Consider the following 19518-nt stretch of genomic DNA (forward strand, 5'->3'; position numbering starts at 1 on the left):
TTACATTACTCATATCACATATATCACATATACTGTATTTTATACCATCTATTGCACCTTGCCTATCCCGCTCGGCCATCACTCATCCATATACTTACATGTACATATTCTCATTCACCCCTTTAGATTTGTGTGTATTAGGTAGTTGTTGGGGAATTGTTAGATTACTTGTTAGATATTACTGCACTGTCGGAACTAGAAGCACAAGCATTTTGCTACAATCGCATTAACATCTGCTAACCATGTGTATGTGACAAATAACATTTTATTTGATTTTGATTTGATTTATTTGAAGAAGATGAGTGCTAAAGGTACACCCTCCTACATATTTATTCATTGAAGTTAAAACTTTTAGTTTGGCTTTATACTACAGCTTTTTGGATCAAATGTTTTATATGAGGCGACAGTATAGAATGTCATCTTTTATTTGAGGATATTTTCATACATATCTGTTTTACCATTTAGTACATGAAAGCACTTTATGTATCTAGTTACCCCATTTGAAGGTTTCATAACTATTTAGACAAATCCACATTAATGTAAAAGTGTTTAAAAAACATATTATATTCTTATTTACAATAAAAGTGACTCCAAAATGACAGAATACAGTACATTCCTTACCATTCATTTCTATTGGGCACAACATTATCTGAAACACATCCATAACAACCTGCCTTTGCATCCAACAAGTTCGCAGAGTCACACGCTTAATGTAGTCATTGTGTGCTAGGAATATGGAACCAAATACTAAAGTTTTGACTAAATGTAAAACACTATAAGTCAGGGGTAGACAACTAGATTCAGCCGCGGGACAATTTTTGTCGGTCGGGGGGGCGAAACATAAATATAATAATTTGTAACATTCAAATTATTTACAAGGAAGCCCAAAAAGAGATTGCATTTTCAAATAAAATCATTTCATACCTTGGTTATATTGAGACACGATCACATATGTCTCTCTTTTTATTTGAGGGAAGAAATGGAAACAGATTTCCTACTTTAAACACGTTTTTTTTTTACAAAAAACTTTGGGGGGCAAAATAAATCACTTGTGGGCCGTTTTAGGCACACAGGCCGCCTGTTGCCGACCCCTGCTGTACATTAATTTGTCCAAGTACTAATGACAACTCCTAATGGGGGGACTAGACACATAAAGTGTTTTCATTTCTAATCGGTAAAACAGATATGTATGAAGATACACTAAGATAAAAAGTTGACATTTTCTGTCGCCTCATATAAAACATTTTATCTTTAATCCAAAATGTTGGAGTATAGAATCAAATGAATAGTTTTAGCTTCACTGTCTAAATAAATACTCACTAAAGTAGTGAGGCTGCCTGAAACTAGTCTAACTAGCAATGTAGGTTCTGCTTTAGGATGTGACAGTAGATCCACCCAACCAAGAGACTAACAAAAAGAGTAAACATCATTCTCTAGCAATGACTAAGGATTTCTAAAAGGACGGCGACAGAGACAAGTCTAGCTGAATAAAGCAGGGAGACTACAGAATCATTTGACTGACATATCAACCCTAGTGTGCACTGTTTTTAGTGACATAAAATTATATTTGTGTGACATGACAGAGAACACAAAATAGTGTTATAGTCAAACTTATTACCTCAAAATTATACTGAACAAAAATATAAACACAACATGGAACATTTCAACAATTTTACTGAGTCACAGTTCATATAAGGAAATCAGTCAATTGAAATAAATTCATTAGGCCCTAATCTATGAATTTCATATGACTGGGCAGGGGTGCAGTCATGGGTGGGCCTGGGAGGGTATAGGCCCACCCACTGGGGAGCCAGGTCCACTCACTGGGGAGCCAGGCCAAGCCAATCAGAATGAGTTTTATTACAGACAGAAATACTCCTTAGTTTCATCAACTGTCCGGGTGGCTGGTCTCAGACAATCCCACAGGTGGAGAAGCCGGATATGGAGGTCCTGGGCTGGAGTGGTTACATGTGGTTGTGAGGCCGATTGGACGTTCTGCCAAATTCTCAAAAATGACTTTGTATGTGGCTTATGGTAGAGAATTGAACATTAAATTATCTGGGAATAGCTATGGTGGACATTCTCACAGTCAGCATGCCAATTGCACGCTCCCTCAATACTTGATACATACTTGATACTAATGATCATGCTGTTTAATCTTCACACCTGTCAGGTGGATGGATTATCGTGGCAAAGGAGGAATGCTCACTAATAGGGATATAAACAAATTTGTGCACAAAATTTGAGAGAAATAAGCTTTTTGTGCGTATGGAACATTTCTGGGATCTTTTATTTCAGCTCATGAAAAATGGAAGGTACATGTTGCGTTTATATTTTTGTTCAGTATAGTAGCATCTATTGTAAGTACAGAATATTGCGCAATAGACGGTATACAAACATTCAGAATATTGATTCAGTCAAACTCAAACAAGTAACAATTAAATGTGTGCTTGTGTTAGTTGTTGTATGTGTGTATACAATGTGTGTTCTCTTTATTCACTCTGAGTTGAAGTTTGACTAAGGAGAGGAAGTTTTCATTATGCCTATCCTCTGCCTCTCGCCCCCTGGGATTCCCCTTGCCCTAATCAGCACTCTGGGCAGCATTAGCTCCCTCTGACGCCCTCATTGAGAGTGTTATTAATGAGTCCATTTGGCTGTGGCCCCGGCCAGAGGAAATGGAGGAGAGGCATTAGAGCAGCCTCTCCCCAGGAGCAGTGGTATGGAAACCACGCTGCTCAGAGCCTCGCGGGACCCTGGGTTTCCTGCTAATGCTCCATTTCAGGTTGTCATGGTGGCGTGAGTCATAAACATCAGTAGCACATTATCACTTCACACTCCAGTGGCAGAATATTACAAGGCCTTGACATAGAGAGGTGAGGCAAGAGTTATGTTGCCTGTTTTACACATTGTTTACAATTATGGGCATGTCCATCAACCTACCACAAATACATACTCTAGCATATTCTCACACAGGTGAGGCAGTCTTTTAATACACCTGCGTATCACTCTTTGGTATACAAGCTGTTTGTATACAAATAAGTACACTGTTTCATACGAACCATAACAAAACAGAATAACCCTTTCACAAATATTTGCTCTTGTACCATGAAATATCAAATCATTTCGATTGTATGATTGCCAAATCTATTGAAAGGGTTACTGCCTACTGTATGTTGCCAGCATGTAAGAGATCAATATAGCAAAAATAAACATGTGTTGTAATTATCAACATTATTCATATGGTTCATATGGCTTCTGACTCGAACACAAACAGTTAAAATGGAGAGTGCACGTCACATTCTATGGCCTGCTAAAACAAACTGGGTTTAGCAAAACACTAGCTGATGCAATACTGTCGTGTTTTTCATGTTACAAAAACAGTAACATAAGTCTTCAAAGCATTTCATGTTCATAAATAATGTTATGAAATTACTGAACATGATTTATCAAATCAGTTATTATGCCAGGATATGCATTATTCCTGTAAACCTCTGGTACAGTTTACCAGCATTCTGCTGCGGTTCTCCCATCTTGTGAATATTGTTAAGGAAGGTGCATGCCTCCCTCCAGTGGTAGCTGGATATTCATATAGTTCATTGGTGCATGCATCTCGAAAGAATAGTTTCTGTAAAGGTCTGTCCAGAAACAACCACTCACCCCTACCCCTAGGCACTTGTGTGTAGCTCTTAAAGAATTTAGGCATTTGTAAAATAACAGACTTTCTATGCATCTTGGAAAAACAGAATCCATCGGATTTGGTTCCAGAGTAAAGATTGCAAGGTTCCCTGGTTTAAGTGTCAAAGGGGGCTACTCGTGGTCTGCTACCATGGGTGTGAATTGGATAGGTACCTGACTGGTGATACTATGGCACTGAAAGCTTTAATAAAGATAAACCAAAAAAGTACATTCCTAGCTCAGACCTAAAAAGGTCTTTATAGTGACTCTGGCATGTACACTGATTCAGTGTCACCTTAATTATGCATGCACATAATGGTTCACCAGCATCCATAAACATCTAAAGAATAAGCTACAGACCAGCCAAAACAAGCATGGAAGAATTGTTCTTAACCCAGAGCCCCTGATATTGATTGTTTAAAACGTAAGAGTCTATACGTAAGAATACCTTTCTATATATGAAGCTGTGGAGCGGAACAAACTACCACAACAACTTAAAGCCATACCGACCATAACTTCATTAAAAAAGAACCTCAAAAGCTAGCTGATGATTGAACAATAGAACTATCTTCATGTCTGTACCTAGGTAATAATGTATGTATGTCTGTACCTATGTAATAATGTATGTATGTCTGTACCTATGTAATAATGTATGTATGTCTGTACCTATGTAATAATGTATGTATGTCTGTACCTATGTAATAATGTTGTATGTATGTATCTATTGAATGTAAGAATGTTTCTATGTCTCTATCTACTGTATGTAATGGTTTTGCACCATGCACTTTAGGGACCTCAATGGAAATAATTATTTTATTTAACCTTTATTTAACTAGGCAAGTCAGTTAAGAACAAATGATGTGCCTAAGGTATGGGGCTAGGGGTTGTTTTTGGACCAGACCTAAGCCTTATTCCTCACCTTTAGCAGAGAGGAAGAGGCAAATTATCTTTGCATTTAGAGCATTTATCTTGAAGAACCACAGGGGAAAGCAAATCCCCTGGGTGGGCCACTTATCCTATATTCTGAACCAGTGACAACCCGTCACTCAGGGCAGGTCACCTGTTTTGAGCCCCACCTGTTTAGCTAAAAATATATATTAAAAAAATTCAAACAATTTTAAAAGTGTAGTTCACAAAGCCGCATTCAAACATTGTCTCTTTTTTGCTTTCTTGAGTAAGGCAGCTCCAAAATGCAGGTGTTTCAGCCTAGCTCAGTGCTTCTGTGGTGGTGGAACAGTCAGCGGAAAATACATGGTGTAGGGGTTGGTAATGTTCTCTAGTTGCGCCATGATTGGCACAGTCTTCCGTCACTCATGGGGACACTACGTAACCACAAAATCTACGGGGAGAGCTTGAAAATTCAAGCCCCTTTTGTGCTGCCATAGAGTTACATAATAAGTGCTCATCCAAAAAGGCTCAAGGTCATTGGCCACAGAGAAAATTACGTCAAATCACGTTATATGTACCGTAGCTTTGATTGAACTGATCATGTGTCTCACCCTGATCTGTTTCACCTGTCCTTGTGATTGTCTCCACCCCCCTCCAGCTGTCGCCCGTCTTCTCCATTATCCCCTGTGTATTTATACCTGTGTTTTCTGTCTGTCTGTTGCCAGTTTGTCAAGCTTACCAGTGTTTGTCCTGTCAGCGCCTGTCTTTTTCACTGCCTCTCATCCTCCTGGTTTTTGACCCTTGCTTGTCCTGACCTTGTACTCACCAGCCTGACCACTCTGCCCGTCCCTGAGCCTGACTGCTGTCCTGTACCTTTGTCCCACCTCCGGATTATTGACCTCTGCCTACCCTGAGCCTGCTTGCTGTCCGGTACCTTTGCTCCAGCTCATTACTAAACTCTGCCTGACCCTGAGTCTGCCTGCCTTGACCTGTCATTGCCTGCCCCTGGTATTACAATAAACATTGTTACTTCACACGGTCTGCACTTGGGTCTTACCATGATTCCTGATATCATGTCAACATCATACTTTCAAAATCTTAACTAGCAAGCTATACAAACAGTTATCATGAATCACGTTGACAATCTACTGGCAAATCCTTTTCTATCCTTGTTATATGAAGAGAAAGTATATATAAAATGTATTGGTGCTCATCAGCCATTGGACATAAACATTACACAGCAAAAATGTGTGGTTTGGAAGGAATCAGTGGCTTACTGCAAGCACCGCAAAGCAATCAATAGCCTGCTATTCAGTGGAGTGGGAGAGTGGTCAAATCCTGGGTTTAAGGGTCTCTTTTCCAAGCTTAAAAGGATAAACATTGAACACCATGGGTCAGATAAGTTTGAATACATTGGCCATGTTGTCAATCCTGTCGTGTTCAAAATTGGAAACTCGGAACTGGGTAATCTCAGACTTCAGTGAGTTCAAGACAACTGGTAACTCTGGGGGAAAAAACAAGCTCCGACTGGGAAAATACGTTTTGAACGGCCATCTAACACAGAATTCCATGTCGGGAACTCTGGCCTCTTTCTAGAGCTCTGACCTGAAGATCACCGACGTCATGATTCGACTTTGTTTTTTTCCCGTGTTCTCAGTTGTCTTGAAAGCACCATAAATCCAGAGAATTCCTGTACGAAAGACTCATCTCATATGTATATACTGTACTCTATACCATCTACTGCATCTTGCCTATGCCGTTCTGTACTATCACTCATTCATATATCTTTATGTACATATTCTTTATCCCTTTACACTTGTGTGTATAAGATAGTAGTTGTGGAATTGTTAGGTTAGATTACTTGTTGGTTATTACTGCATTGTCGGAACTAGAAGCACAAGCATTTCGCTACACTCGCATTAACATCTGCTAACCATGTGTATGTGACAAATAAAATTTGATTTGATTTAAATATTAGTAGGGACATAGGAGAACTGTAGCTCCGCCCACCGGTATTGTGGAGCAGAGTATGCTGGGAAATCTCTAACAGAGGAGAAGGAAGTAATTATAGAGAAAGTACACAAGCCAAGTGATAAGTTCCAGCCATCTCCTCTGATTGCCTTTAGTTGGCATTCTTTGTTTTAGCCAAGGCCATTGTGTGTCTTTCAGAAATAACCACACACACGCTTGGTTAACACAATTACCGGTGGGCGGAGCTACAGTTCTATGTCCCTACTAATATTTAGTCTTTCGTACAGGAATTCTCTGGATTTATGTGAATCAGTGTCATTAAACTACCTCAACTGGAAGTTGGAAGTTGATGTCATCTGTGCCCTTACAAGCACCTGGCATAGTGCTAAGAAAACACTAAGAATAAACAGTCCAACAGGTCCTCCACTACAATGCCAGACTTTGATGACAAAGTTTGATGACAACATTTTCCCACAAGGACCGCAGCGCCACCTTCCTGTTCAAGTGAGCACAGCACAACAAGGTGAGTCCAAAAATGTCTTGTATGCTGCTGCATAAATATGTTGTGTAGTAAGATGTTAGTAGCCCATGTGCCTCACTGTAATAATTTGGTCCCTTTCCCCCTCATAACTTAGCCTACGGTTCTGACTTGGCGTACAGGGAGAATACTGTAAGAACAGCCCATGTTCTGAATTCTGTCGCTGTACATTTCAAAAGTACTGAATAAATAGTTATATTGACTAGGTCCGCCCTAGCTCGCTCATTTGTCTTAATCGAAATTAAGGATTGCCTCTTATCAACTCGTCGTCCCTTTATGTTTGTACATCTCAATTGTCAGTAGAAACCACATTTGCTTAAGGAAGTCAGAGATATCAGCTATGTCTTTAAAAAAGGCAGTAAATGAGGCTGAATGAACTGTTTTGCTGCCAGACAAGTCTCTGCTGACAGCCAGGTGTAGCAGTGGTAAGGATTCACTCCATGGTGCTGAAAAGAAAACAGTTTGTGGGAACCGTTTGTCACCGTTATAATGCAATTAATGTATTGTTTAGTGTTGTGTAGTGTAGTGGCTTTGCTGGCATGTATCTAAAAACTAATTTGGGAGTTTGCCCCACCAAGATTTACATGCTAAAATCGACACTGTTTTGAACAACTAAGGAGAGGAGAGATAAGGAAAGCCACTATAGGATACTCCGATAGACCCCAGGTATGGTGTTCCACGGTGATCGTGTAAAATGCTCTTTAAGAAAGATATATGTTACACAAGGTATAAAACAGTATAAAGCAGGGATGGGCAATAATTTTGGCTCCAGGGCCACAATGGGAGTTCAAAATTCAACGGAGGGCCGCACATATTTATTTTTGGCCCAATTTGTTTGTCAAAAGCAATTCGGGGGCCAGAAAAAAAGGCAGTTAGGCCTATTTGAAAAGATATAAATCCATTACAATTCCTACATGCTTTCTATCTAGTTTTACATGTTCAAGATTGCGCAGGAGTGTTTTTTACAAATATATAAACAAATGATTATCCCCCTCCATTAATTTGTACAAAGAGCCAAGAAATTGTGTGTAGGGTTGTCTGACAAATCCAACATTATTTCTGATGTAAGCTGATGCTTCATGAAAAATATATTTGTCTCTCATTTGGACTGGTGAAGGACAAGGTAGATATGCAATCCAAAGCCATACTGGCATACCCTATTCAAATGAATGCCACTATCAGTACTTGTCACTAGAGGTGTGATCATGGTCTTCTTGCAGAGGTGTTGATGTTTTCACCCTCCCCTCCACCACCATCCTATGTTTACAAACAACCCTGGACTGGGAGGGGCATTGATTCCAATTTGTGACGTCATCGTGAAACGCACATGTTTCCCTGCTGCAAGGCCACAGCGAGTCCCAAAAGACGTTGGTTATTGGAGTTAAATAAACGAGCATTCGGTCCAGTCTCCGTACCTGGTGGTTGGGTCGAAATGATATATTGTATTTTCGTAATGGATGATTCTAAAATGATGTTAAAGCTCTGACTACTATGACATCTATAATTTACGAGAGGAGTCTCAGGGCATTCTGGGTACCATAACACAAACCGGCAAGCTGCTGCAAACGGTGCCCTATCCAATACCAGGCATGGAGTCCGTAGTAGTCCTGGTGATGGATTATAATGTATAGGCGTTGGATGGTGACCATTGTGGAAATTGTCTCAGTCTTTATTCTCGGCCTATACCAGCCATTCTTCCGATTGGCAATTTATTCATCCAAAATGTCAAGCTTGTTCATAATTTCGGTTATATGGGTCATGTTGCTTTGAATATGTAAACATGCAGTGGAAAATCACAACGTCATCATCAACATAAATGTTTTACGAATAATCCAATTCTATGTTAACAAAAAGAACACTCATACAGCATGAAATCGTTGTCATCTTGGCAATGGCATCGTTTGATTTTTTTTTTTTAAACGATGGTGCCGGGACACACATCTCGCCATGCATAATACATACCACAGCCACAAAGTCATAAGCCCCGCCCATTTCTACAATGATCTTTTTAAAATGTGATTTTAAACCTAACCACACTGTTAACTGTATGCCTAACCGTAACCTTAAATTAAGACCAAAAATCACATTTTTAAGATATAGCCAATTTTGACTTTCTGTATGTGGTAATTATTGACAACACAATGCGCGTACGCTACAGTTCAACCAACCTTGAGTCAATGATCAGCTGTTTCTTGTGTCTGATTGGTCTTCGCTTTGTAGCGTCAAGTGCCTGTTCAATTTTTATTGGGTTATTAGATTGTCAATCGTGGTATATCCACATGTTGTGTTGTTTGGTTGGAGCCTTCTCCTACCCTTTCTCTCTGTGTCGCGGCGCTGGGTTGGAGCGGCTGTCCCTGGTCTGGCACGTTCCCTTAAATTTTTGTGTTAAATTTGATACCCCCCCTTTTTTTTCGATTCGACAATTTGCGACGGCATTTAAAACACCTACACGGGCATCTCCATACCGGTGTTTTTTTTAATAAGTATTTGTCAAATACACCCTTTATCCTGTAAAATGGCGGTGTTAAGCGGGTCGCTAGGGCCGGTTGCCCGGCTTGAGGGCCGTGAATTCGAATACCTGATGAAAAAGCGCTCGGTGACTATCGGGAGGAACTCGTCTCAGGGCTCCGTGGATGTGAGCATGGGTCATTCCAGTTTTATTTCTCGAAGACATCTCGAAATATTCACAGTTAGTGACGATAGCACTGGTGGTGGAGACTTCTACTTGCGATGCCTCGGCAAAAATGGGGTGTTCGTGGATGGAGTGTTCCTCAGACGGGGTGCCCCTCCTCTACAACTACCACGAATGTAAGTTCAACATGTATCTGTGTTTAGAATAACTAGCTAGTTATCTTTGTTTTCAATTACCACAAAGCACGTGTTGTTGCAGCAAGACTACGGGGTGGTGTTTGCCATGTAGGTTCATCTTTGCTAGCTAATTAACGTCAGCTAGACAGTGTTTGTCAGATACTAGTAGCTACATGTTATGAACTGCCCTCCCATTGTTATAAAATATCTTCTGAATTAAGACAGCCAAATGTAGTTAGCGATATTCGAACTTGATTCTACAGCACACTGTCTGTCGGCCAGCTTTCAGTTGATTTGCTATCACATAGTGGATTATTATTGTAACTAGCTAGCTGTGTAAGTTACTTGATCATACATGCAAACAATGTCATATAGGTCTGTGCAAGTGTTTTGTTAGTCAGGTGGATATGATCGATGTTTTGTTTATATTTAAGTTTGTGGATGGCTACGTTGCTTGTAGGCCTGTATCTTTATAACATGTGTGATGTGCATCACTAGGCCATCACTCAATTGAACATTTCTGATACGGGTCATTACGGGTCAGCTTTGCACAACTCGGAAGATAGATGTTTTGCTTCAGTTTGCTCCATTCACAAAATTAGAATGGCAGGTCACAAAGGTCCATGCTAACGTTACAATACATAGGAAATAGTTTTCTCAAAATATCCACTGACTAATATTTTCCTCTTGCCATCACGGTAACATTACTCTATTCTCTTAGACCGATTTGAATTCCATAATACTAAAATGAGATTCTATGCCAAATTCCCGGAATGCATAGTTTGTTTTGTCAGATTTGCCTAATTTTATTCTAAAGAAACTTGCAACATACACTCCAATCCAACTCAACCATTAAATCTGAAGACAACCCTGTATTTAATTAGGAACTTTTGAATGTTGATATTTGATGCATAATTCACAACAAAATTTAGTGGGCTGCTGGGGCTCATTCATTGGTCAGTTGCCTCAGTGACATACAAACACAAAGCTGCATTCTTAAAGCAGCAGTCAGCAGTAGAAACAATAACAAAGCGGGCTACCCAACCCTGTTTCGGTAAAAAGCTAAGGGATGTGGCTGGAGAAATGTAACCACTCAAATTCATATATAGAGGTATGGATGCAAGGACTGACCATCCAAAATGATAGTTTTAAACATGTTTTGAGGCTATGGGTGTGTTCGTATATATTCACTCTGGAGTCCCAGAGTGCGCACAAATTCAGAGCGTTGTCAGCGCACACTGGACGCTCTGCCCGAGGAATAGGGTTGATCCAAGCATTCGGAACTCACATCAGTCAATCACCCAAGCTAACTGGCTAAAGTTGGCTAACTTGCTAGCTACTTCCAGACACAAATGAGAGAACACATCACTCTGACCATTTCTATCTCCCTAGCAGAGCTGGTTAGGCTGTTTATGTTATGTAGAGCGTTGGTGACTTTAACTGTGCTGCTGGCAACAATTTAAAAAAATCTTTTGCCATTGTTTACTGACAGGTCATATTCAACTGGTGTTGCACTGTTTTTAAATTCATCAGTTATTCTGCACTCTGGTACACTCAGATCAGCGTGCTCTGAAATCGGCGTAGAAAGCCAGAGTGAATTTAAGAATGCACCCTATAATAGTGTTTGTTTGCATTTACTTTGACAAACGTTGGAGTAAAACATGTTTATATTTTGGGTTGTGATGGGGTATGACATGAGACAAGTTATATTATTCAAGAATCAGTGGGGTACATATAATTAATTTATACGTCCAAAAATTGATGTAGCAACTGCTCATTGCCCCTTTAACTGACCACCCAGTCTTCTTACCCATTCATACACTGTATCACAGCACTTTAGACTGAAGAGATGTTGATTCCTAACAAAGAAGCACAGTGGGCTCAAATTCCCTTATCGATCAGGTTGACGTGACTAAAGAGCTTTAAATCAGGGGTGTGTTTTATACGTTCACATCTACAGCATCATGAAAACCTTGTAATATCCTTATTTTGGAATTGGGCTTTATGGGTATAATGACTATAGTAGCCCACCCTACCTAAGGCAAAGAATGATCAGGGAAGTGGACAGACAGTCTTGGCTTGGAGAGCTCTGGACTGGGGTTCTTTATGTCCCCTGGATTCTAACAGAATGACAAGTTGCCAGAATGAAGCAGTCACTGCTGCCCTGCCCTCCATGTTGTTGCTCTCCCACGCCTACATAATTACTCCATGGCATAGTCTTGCCATGACTTTTTACATCCTAACTGAATCTGTGTAAAGCAGTTATATTAGTTTGATGCTCATTGTTTTGTCTCATTGGAATGTTGTGTGTTTTTAGGGTAATCTTTAGGGATGATGATTATCTTGGGCAAAAAAAGTGAAAGAAATAGAGAAGACTTCTTGTCTCTGCTGCCCTGAGCTTGGATACTTTTTGATCTTTTGAGGGTCCGTTGTGTTCTACATCCTGGCATAACATAGCAACTGTGCATTTGCTTTTACGAAATGTTTGGTCTCATTGAGCAAGGATGGCAATTGGCAAAGGAGCCTGAATGTGAAAATGCATTGAGGCTGTGGGAAAACTCAGCTCTTTGCAAAATGACTTGGGATTTCCATACAAGCTTATCCTCTTAACCAAGCTTCTTTTATTGGTGAAAACATTTAAGTATGAATTGATTGAAGCAGATAGTAGACTATAATAACATTCATTGTTTGGTAGGGGGTGGGTTTTGTGGTCTAGTGGAATTCTTTACCTCAGGTAGTAGAGATTGGGGGCCTGGTGGCAAAAGGAATTCTGTTTGATGTTTGTATGCCTCTGTGCCTGACTGACAGAGGATCAGTGAGCCCCCAACACACACACAAACCCAACGTTGTAAAAGCAATGTGTGTTGCCTTTTGTCACACACAGCACTCTGCGAGGAATGTGATGTCTCAGAGCTCAGCATTCCTGTATCAAAGACACCCTGATGGTTGCCATGTGAGTGTGCTGCTGAGCACAATGTTGATGGTGCTGTTCTTGCTATTAGGTGATTTTCCCCTCAATAGCAGGAACAACACCATCAGTGGTCAGAACCAAGTCATATCAGGATGTAAGATGGCACATAAACCCAACAGCTTCAATGACTAATTTCTCTGAACTAGAGGTCCGTATTTTATTGAACGGGTGGCAACCCTAAGTCTAAATATTACTGTTACATTGCACAACCTTCAATGTTATTTTATTATTTATTTTTTTCACCTTTATTTAACCAGGTAGGCTAGTTGAGAACAAGTTCTCATTTGCAACTGCGACCTGGCCAAGATAAAGCATAGCAGTGTGAACAGACAACAACACAGAGTTACACATGGAGTAAACAATAAACAAGTCAATAACATGGTAGAAAAAAAGAGAATCTATATACAATGTGTGCAAAAGGCATGAGGTAAGCAATAAATCGAGTAATTACAATTTAGCAGATTAACACTGGAGTGATAAATCATCAGATGATCATGTGCAAGAAGAGATACTGGTGTGCAAAAGAGCAGAAAAGTAAATAAATAAAAGCAGTATGGGGGGTGAGGTAGGTAAATTGGGTGGGTAGTTTACAGATGGACTATGTACAGCTGCAGCGATCGGTTAGCTGCTCGGATAGCAGATTTTTAAAGTTGTTGAGGGAGATAAAAGTCTCCAACTTCAGAGATTTTTGCAATTCGTTCCAGTCGCAGGCAGCAGAGAACTGGAAGGAAAGGCGTCCAAATGAGGTTTTGGCTTTAGGGATGATCAGTGAGATACACCTGCTGGAGCGCGTGCTACGGGTGGGTGTAGCCATCGTGACCAGTGAACTGAGATAAGGCGGCACTTTACCTAGCATAGCCTTGTAGATGACCTGGAGCCAGTGGGTCTGACGACGAACATGTAGCGAGGGCCAGCCGACTAGGGCATACAGGTCGCAGTGGTGGGTCGTATAAGGTGCTTTAGTAACAAAACAGATGGCACTGTGATAAACTGCATCCAGTTTGCTGAGTAGAGTATTGGAAGCTATTTTGTAGATGACATCGCCGAAGTCGAGGATCGGTAGGATAGTCAGTTTTACTAGGGTAAGTTTGGCGGCGTGAGTGAAGGAGGCTTTGTTGCGGAATAGAAAGCCGACTCTAGATTTGATTTTGGATTGGAGATGTTTGATATGAGTCTGGAAGGAGAGTTTGCAGTCTAGCCAGACACCTAGGTACTTATAGATGTCCACATATTCTAGGTCGGAACCGTCCAGGGTGGTGATGCTAGTCGGGCGTGCGGGTGCAGGCAGCGAACGGTTGAAAAGCATGTATTTGGTTTTACTAGCGTTTAAGAGCAGTTGGAGGCCACGGAAGGAGTGTTGTATGGCATTGAAGCTCGTTTGGAGGTTAGATAGCACAGTGTCCAAGGAAGGGCCGAAAGTATACAGAATGGTGTCGTCTGCATAGAGGTGGATCAGGGAATCGCCCGCAGCAAGAGCAACATCATTGATGTATACAGAGAAAAGAGTCGGCCCGAGAATTGAACCCTGTGGTACCCCCACAGAGACTGCCAGAGGACCGGACAACATGCCCTCCGATTTGACACACTGAACTCTGTCTGCAAAATAGTTGGTGAACCAGGCAAGGCAGTCATTAGAAAAACCGAGGCTACTGAGTCTGCCGATAAGAATATGGTGATTGACAGAGTCGAAAGCCTTGGCCAGGTCGATGAAGACGGCTGCACAGTAATGTCTTTTATCGATGGCGGTTATGACATCGTTTAGTACCTTGAGCGTGGCTGAGGTGCACCCGTGACCGGCTCGGAAACCGGATTGCACAGCGGAGAAGGTACGGTGGGATTTGAGATGGTCAGTGATCTGTTTGTTGACTTGGCTTTCGAAGACCTTAGATAGGCAGGGCAGGATGGATATAGGTCTGTAACAGTTTGGGTCCAGGGTGTCTCCCCCTTTGAAGAGGGGGATGACCGCGGCAGCTTTCCAATCCTTGGGGATCTCAGATGATACGAAGGAGAGGTTGAACAGGCTGGTAATAGGGGGTGCGACAATGGCGGCGGACAGTTTCAGAAATAGGGGGTCCAGATTGTCAAGCCCAGCTGATTTGTATGGGTCCAGGTTTTCCAGCTCTTTCAGAACATCTGCTATCTGGATATGGGTAAAGGAGAAGATGGGGAGGCTTGGGCGAGTAGCAACGGGGGGGGGGGGGGGGGGGGGGGGGGGGGGGGGCTGTTGGCCAAGGTTGGAGTCGCCAGGAGGAAGGCATGGCCAGCCATTGAGAAATGTTTGTTGAAGTTTTCGATTATCACGGACTTATCAGTGCTGACCGTGTTACCTAGCCTCAGTGAAGTGGGCAGCTGGGAGGAGGTGCTCTTGTTTTCCATGGACTTTACAGTATCCCAGAACTTTTTGGAGTTAGAGCTACAGGATGCAAATTTCTGCTTGAAAAAGCTGGCCTTTGCTTTCCTGACTGACTGCGTGTATTGGTTCCTGACTTCCCTGAAGAGTTGCATATCGCGGGGGCTCTTCGATGCTATTGCAGTTCGCCACAGGATGTTTTTGTGCTGGTCGAGGGCAGTCAGGTCTGGAGTGAACCAAGGGCTATATCTGTTCTTGGTTCTGCATTTTTTGAACTGAGCATGCTTGTCTAATATGGTGAGGAAGTAACTTTTAAAGAATGACCAGGCATCCTCAACTGACGGGATGAGGTCAATATCCTTCCAGGGTACCCGGGCCAGGTCGATTAGAAAGGCCTGCTCGCAGAAGTGTTTTAGGGAGCGTTTGACAGTGATGAGGGGTGGTCGTTTGGCCTCGGACCCGTGGCGGATACAGGCAATGAGGCAGTGATCGCTGAGATCTTGATTGAAGACAGCATAGGTGTATTTGGGGGGCAAGTTGGTCAGGATAATGTCTATTAGGGTGCCCGTGTTTACGGATTTAGGGTTGTACCTGGTGGGTTCCTTGATGATTTGAGTGAGATTGAGGGCATCAAGCTTAGATTGTAGGACTGCCGGGGTGTTAAGCATATCCCAGTTTAGGTCACCTAACAGAACAAACTCTGATTATAATTATTACGATAACGAAGAGGTAACGTTAGATGAGAAGCCTGACCATGGAGACAGGGGTGAGAAGGTGATGAAGCGTACTTCATGAGCTGTAACCGAAAAACTAATGGCATTTAGAAAGTTTGTGGTGAGGGAGAAAGTGTGGAACTGGTATTAGCATTGTTAAGTATCTTGCTAGCTGGATCTAATTCTCAGTTAGCTAGACAGAGAAATATTAGCAAACTTATCTGATCAAATAATTGAGTTTATGGTGTGAAAATTAGCTTGCTAATGAAGTAGACAGCTAACATTACAATATCAAATGAGCTAACGTTAGTAACCTAACCAATTCTCTATAGTATTAACTGGTGTACGACTCCTTGCCGTTCCTCAAGTTATAACGCGTTAGTTGCTTACTGGACCCTGGCAATCTGTGTGAAATGTTAATCAGCTAAAGAACTAACCACTATCTGTTAACTAATGTTTTCCCTCTACAGTATGTGGTTACTTTTCAGAATGAGAGAATTAGGTGAGTTAAACAAGTACATTCAGGGTGTGGAGCTGGGCCTGGCTTAAGCTGGATGCCACGATAGAGGTGAAAGGAACACCACACACTTTCCCTCTTTCTCACTTTTGCTGGCACATTGTAGAACAGATGTCCACAGGCAGAAAGTGTATAATGTGCAGTCTAGCCCAAATATATTGTTTTTGTTGTGTTGAACTTGACAGGAATACGTGTGAGGGGGATTATAACTTAACTCAGTGAATGTTATTTTTGATCAATGTCTATAGTGACCACTATAATAGAGCAAAAATAGAATGCCTCTTTTGTTTCATTCTATTTCTACTTTAAAATGTATTTTTCCCATGTGCAATGTGTGTGTGTGTGGTCACAAGCGTTCTATTATAAAGGCTGTCATGGCTAACTGCAATATTAGTGTATTGTTTTTTCTCAACTTGAGTGTCATTTGCAGTAAAGTCTAGGCAACAAATAACATTGGATTGCTTTCTTTACATTTTTTAGCTGTGAGTTAGGTTCACATTAACCACTTTTTATTTTACACACAGACTGATCATGTAGATCATATTATTTGTTTAATTAGTTAACCTGCATTTCCCCCTAACAGGCATGTTTTGCATGTTTCAGTGCAAAACAAAAGTGTCACCTTTTTGGGCCCTCACCAGTTTGTATCCCTGTACCATGCTGGTAACTCGTTTTGAAAAAACATGTTTTCCCACTAGACACTAGCTACGTGTGGTCTGCATAATGAGGTCATCAACATCCCCCTATTTCATCAAATAATTTAGTTTCCCATGCTCTTTGTTGACAGGGGTATTACATTGGTCCTGAAAGGGTGTTGGAGTGCATATGCATAATTGAAGTGTCTGGCTTCACCAGGCTGGCTCCCAGCAGTTTTTCACCCTCTGAGTAGCAATGCTAATTTGAGACTTGGGTGTCAGGGACACTGTTCTCTCTGAATGTGCTCTATGCCAGCTCTGTTGGGGCTTGGCAACAAGTGCTGCAGCACCTGGCATCCGGACCAAAAGTAAGCAGGAATGGCATAACAATCTGGGCCTCCATCTCTCTAGGGTGTGGTGATGGAGCCTGATCCTGTACTGATTGAACCTTGGTGTATATGGACATCTCCATTCTAGGCATTCACACTGCTTGTTGTTTACCCCACAATGAGAATGTGTGTTTGATTAGGCTACCACAGCCTATATTTAGCCTGAGCCTCTAGAAGCAATGTCAGCACAAGAACCGTTTGTCAGGAGCTTCATATAATGTGTGAAGCTCGCCGCCATTGTACTCTGGAGCAGTGAAAACTCGTTCTCTGGCGTGATGAATCACACTTTACCATCTGGCAGTCCGACGGACAAATCTGGGTTTGGTTGATGCCAGGAGAACACTACCTGCCCCAATGCATAGTGCCAACTTTAAACTTTGGTGGAGGAATAATCGTCTGGGGCTGTTTTTCAAGGTTCGGGCCCCTTAGTTCCAGTGAAGGGAGATCTTAACGCTACAGCATACAATGACATTCTAGACTTCTGTGCTTCCATCTTGGTGGCAACAGTTTGAGGAAGGCCCTTTCCTGTTTCAGCATGAAAATGCGAGGTCCATATAGAAATGATTTGTCGATCGATGTGGAAGAACTTGACTGGCCTTTACAGAACCCTGACCTCAACCCCATCGAACACCTTTGGGATGAATTGGAACGCCGACTGCGAGCCAGGCCTAATCGCCCAACATCAGTGCCCGACCTCAGTAATGCTTTTGTGGCTCAATAGAAGCAAGTCCCCGCAGCAATGTTTCAACATCTATGGGAAGTCTTTCCACGAAGAGTGGAGGCTGTTATAGCAGCAAAAGGGGAACCAACTCCATATTAATGTCCATGATTTTGGAATAAGATGTTCGATGAGCAGGTGTCCATATAAGTAGTGAATAACGAAAAAGACATTACATACAAAATACTTTTTACAGTTTACATACATTTAAAAACATTAACATGTAGTGTGTGGATGCTCAGAGGCCACATAGACTGGAAGGTTGCATTACATTGTGTGGTAGGTGAATTTGAACCTTTTGTCTCGTTTTCTCTGCAGGTGCACTTTCAGGTTTCCCAGCACAAACATCAAGATCACATTCACAGCCCTGTCCAGTGGGAAGAGGGAGAAGCATGAGGCGCCTGAGTCTCCAGTAAAACCAGTCCACATCTCTCCACTCACCATAAACATTCCAGACAACATCGCACACCTCATGAGCCCCCTGCCCTCGCCCACCGGCACCATCAGGTACAGTAACAGTAGGCCTGGGCCTCAGTTAACCTTGAGATAACTTATACTGGCCTGGCGGCTAATGCTTAGTTTATTGAACTCTGGAAGAAGCTGTGAACCAGGCTCAGCTTGCAGGTTAGGTCACCCCCTAACCTACACAATCTGTCCAACACCGCTTTATTTTGTGTATACTTGTCTAGTCTGTGTAGCCATTGGCAGTCTTTACTTAGCTGCTGTGTGTGTGTTGACTGAAAATACATGGCTTCTAGCAATGTTAATTTTGACAGCTGTTTTAATACCTTTTCTCAGTCACATTTTAGTCATTTCATCCTTTGTTAGTTATTATTAGTCGACTAAAACTCTGGGCAGTTTGTCTAGTTTAAGTCACAGCCATTTAGGTCACATTAAGTGCATTTTTTCCGATTTAAATTATGAATATTTAGGCTACCTCTAACTTCCATCATGTGCACATTCCTTGAAAAGGGGGGAAATTGAGCTTTACAAAAATGCCAGGAGTATTACTGTACTACTAATATTCAACAAATAGCATTTGTTTTTTCCATAGGAAAGGTTAGTTACAAGTCAAGTATCCTGTAGGCTTGGGTGGTATACTGTATAACGGGGTATTTGGAAGAAGCCACAAGAGGATTTTTCAAAATCGTCAACTATTTCTTTGAAGTTATAGTAAATTTGAATATTTGTAGCAACTTTTTATGTTAATATCTGCAGTCAACTTGTGCAATACATCACGAGATAAAGCATATTGCATTCTTCATTTCACCTGTCACATTATTTTATGTGATGAAGCTTACCGTAGTTCCCCAGAACAGGTAAGCCAGTCACGTGTTTGTTTGTA

General features: G+C 41.6%; 1 protein-coding gene across 2 annotated transcripts in view; it reads left to right on the plus strand.

Annotated features, from left to right (window-relative positions):
* Window positions 1-9373: 9373 nt before the first annotated feature.
* Window positions 9374-19518, plus strand: part of LOC129825292 (forkhead box protein K2-like) — a 29306-nt gene continuing 19161 nt past the window's right edge. Inside the window, exons 1-2 of one of the 2 annotated variants that reach the window (XM_055885288.1) lie at window positions 9374-9880; window positions 18492-18680. In XM_055885288.1, coding sequence (XP_055741263.1) covers window positions 9588-9880; window positions 18492-18680 — 482 coding nt within the window. In that variant the 5' untranslated portion in view covers window positions 9374-9587. The remainder of the gene's footprint in view (window positions 9881-18491; window positions 18681-19518) is intronic. The other variant, XM_055885277.1, reaches the window with a different exon arrangement.

Source organism: Salvelinus fontinalis, chromosome 2 (genome assembly GCF_029448725.1).
Source record: "Salvelinus fontinalis isolate EN_2023a chromosome 2, ASM2944872v1, whole genome shotgun sequence".
Lineage (NCBI taxonomy): Eukaryota > Metazoa > Chordata > Actinopteri > Salmoniformes > Salmonidae > Salvelinus > Salvelinus fontinalis.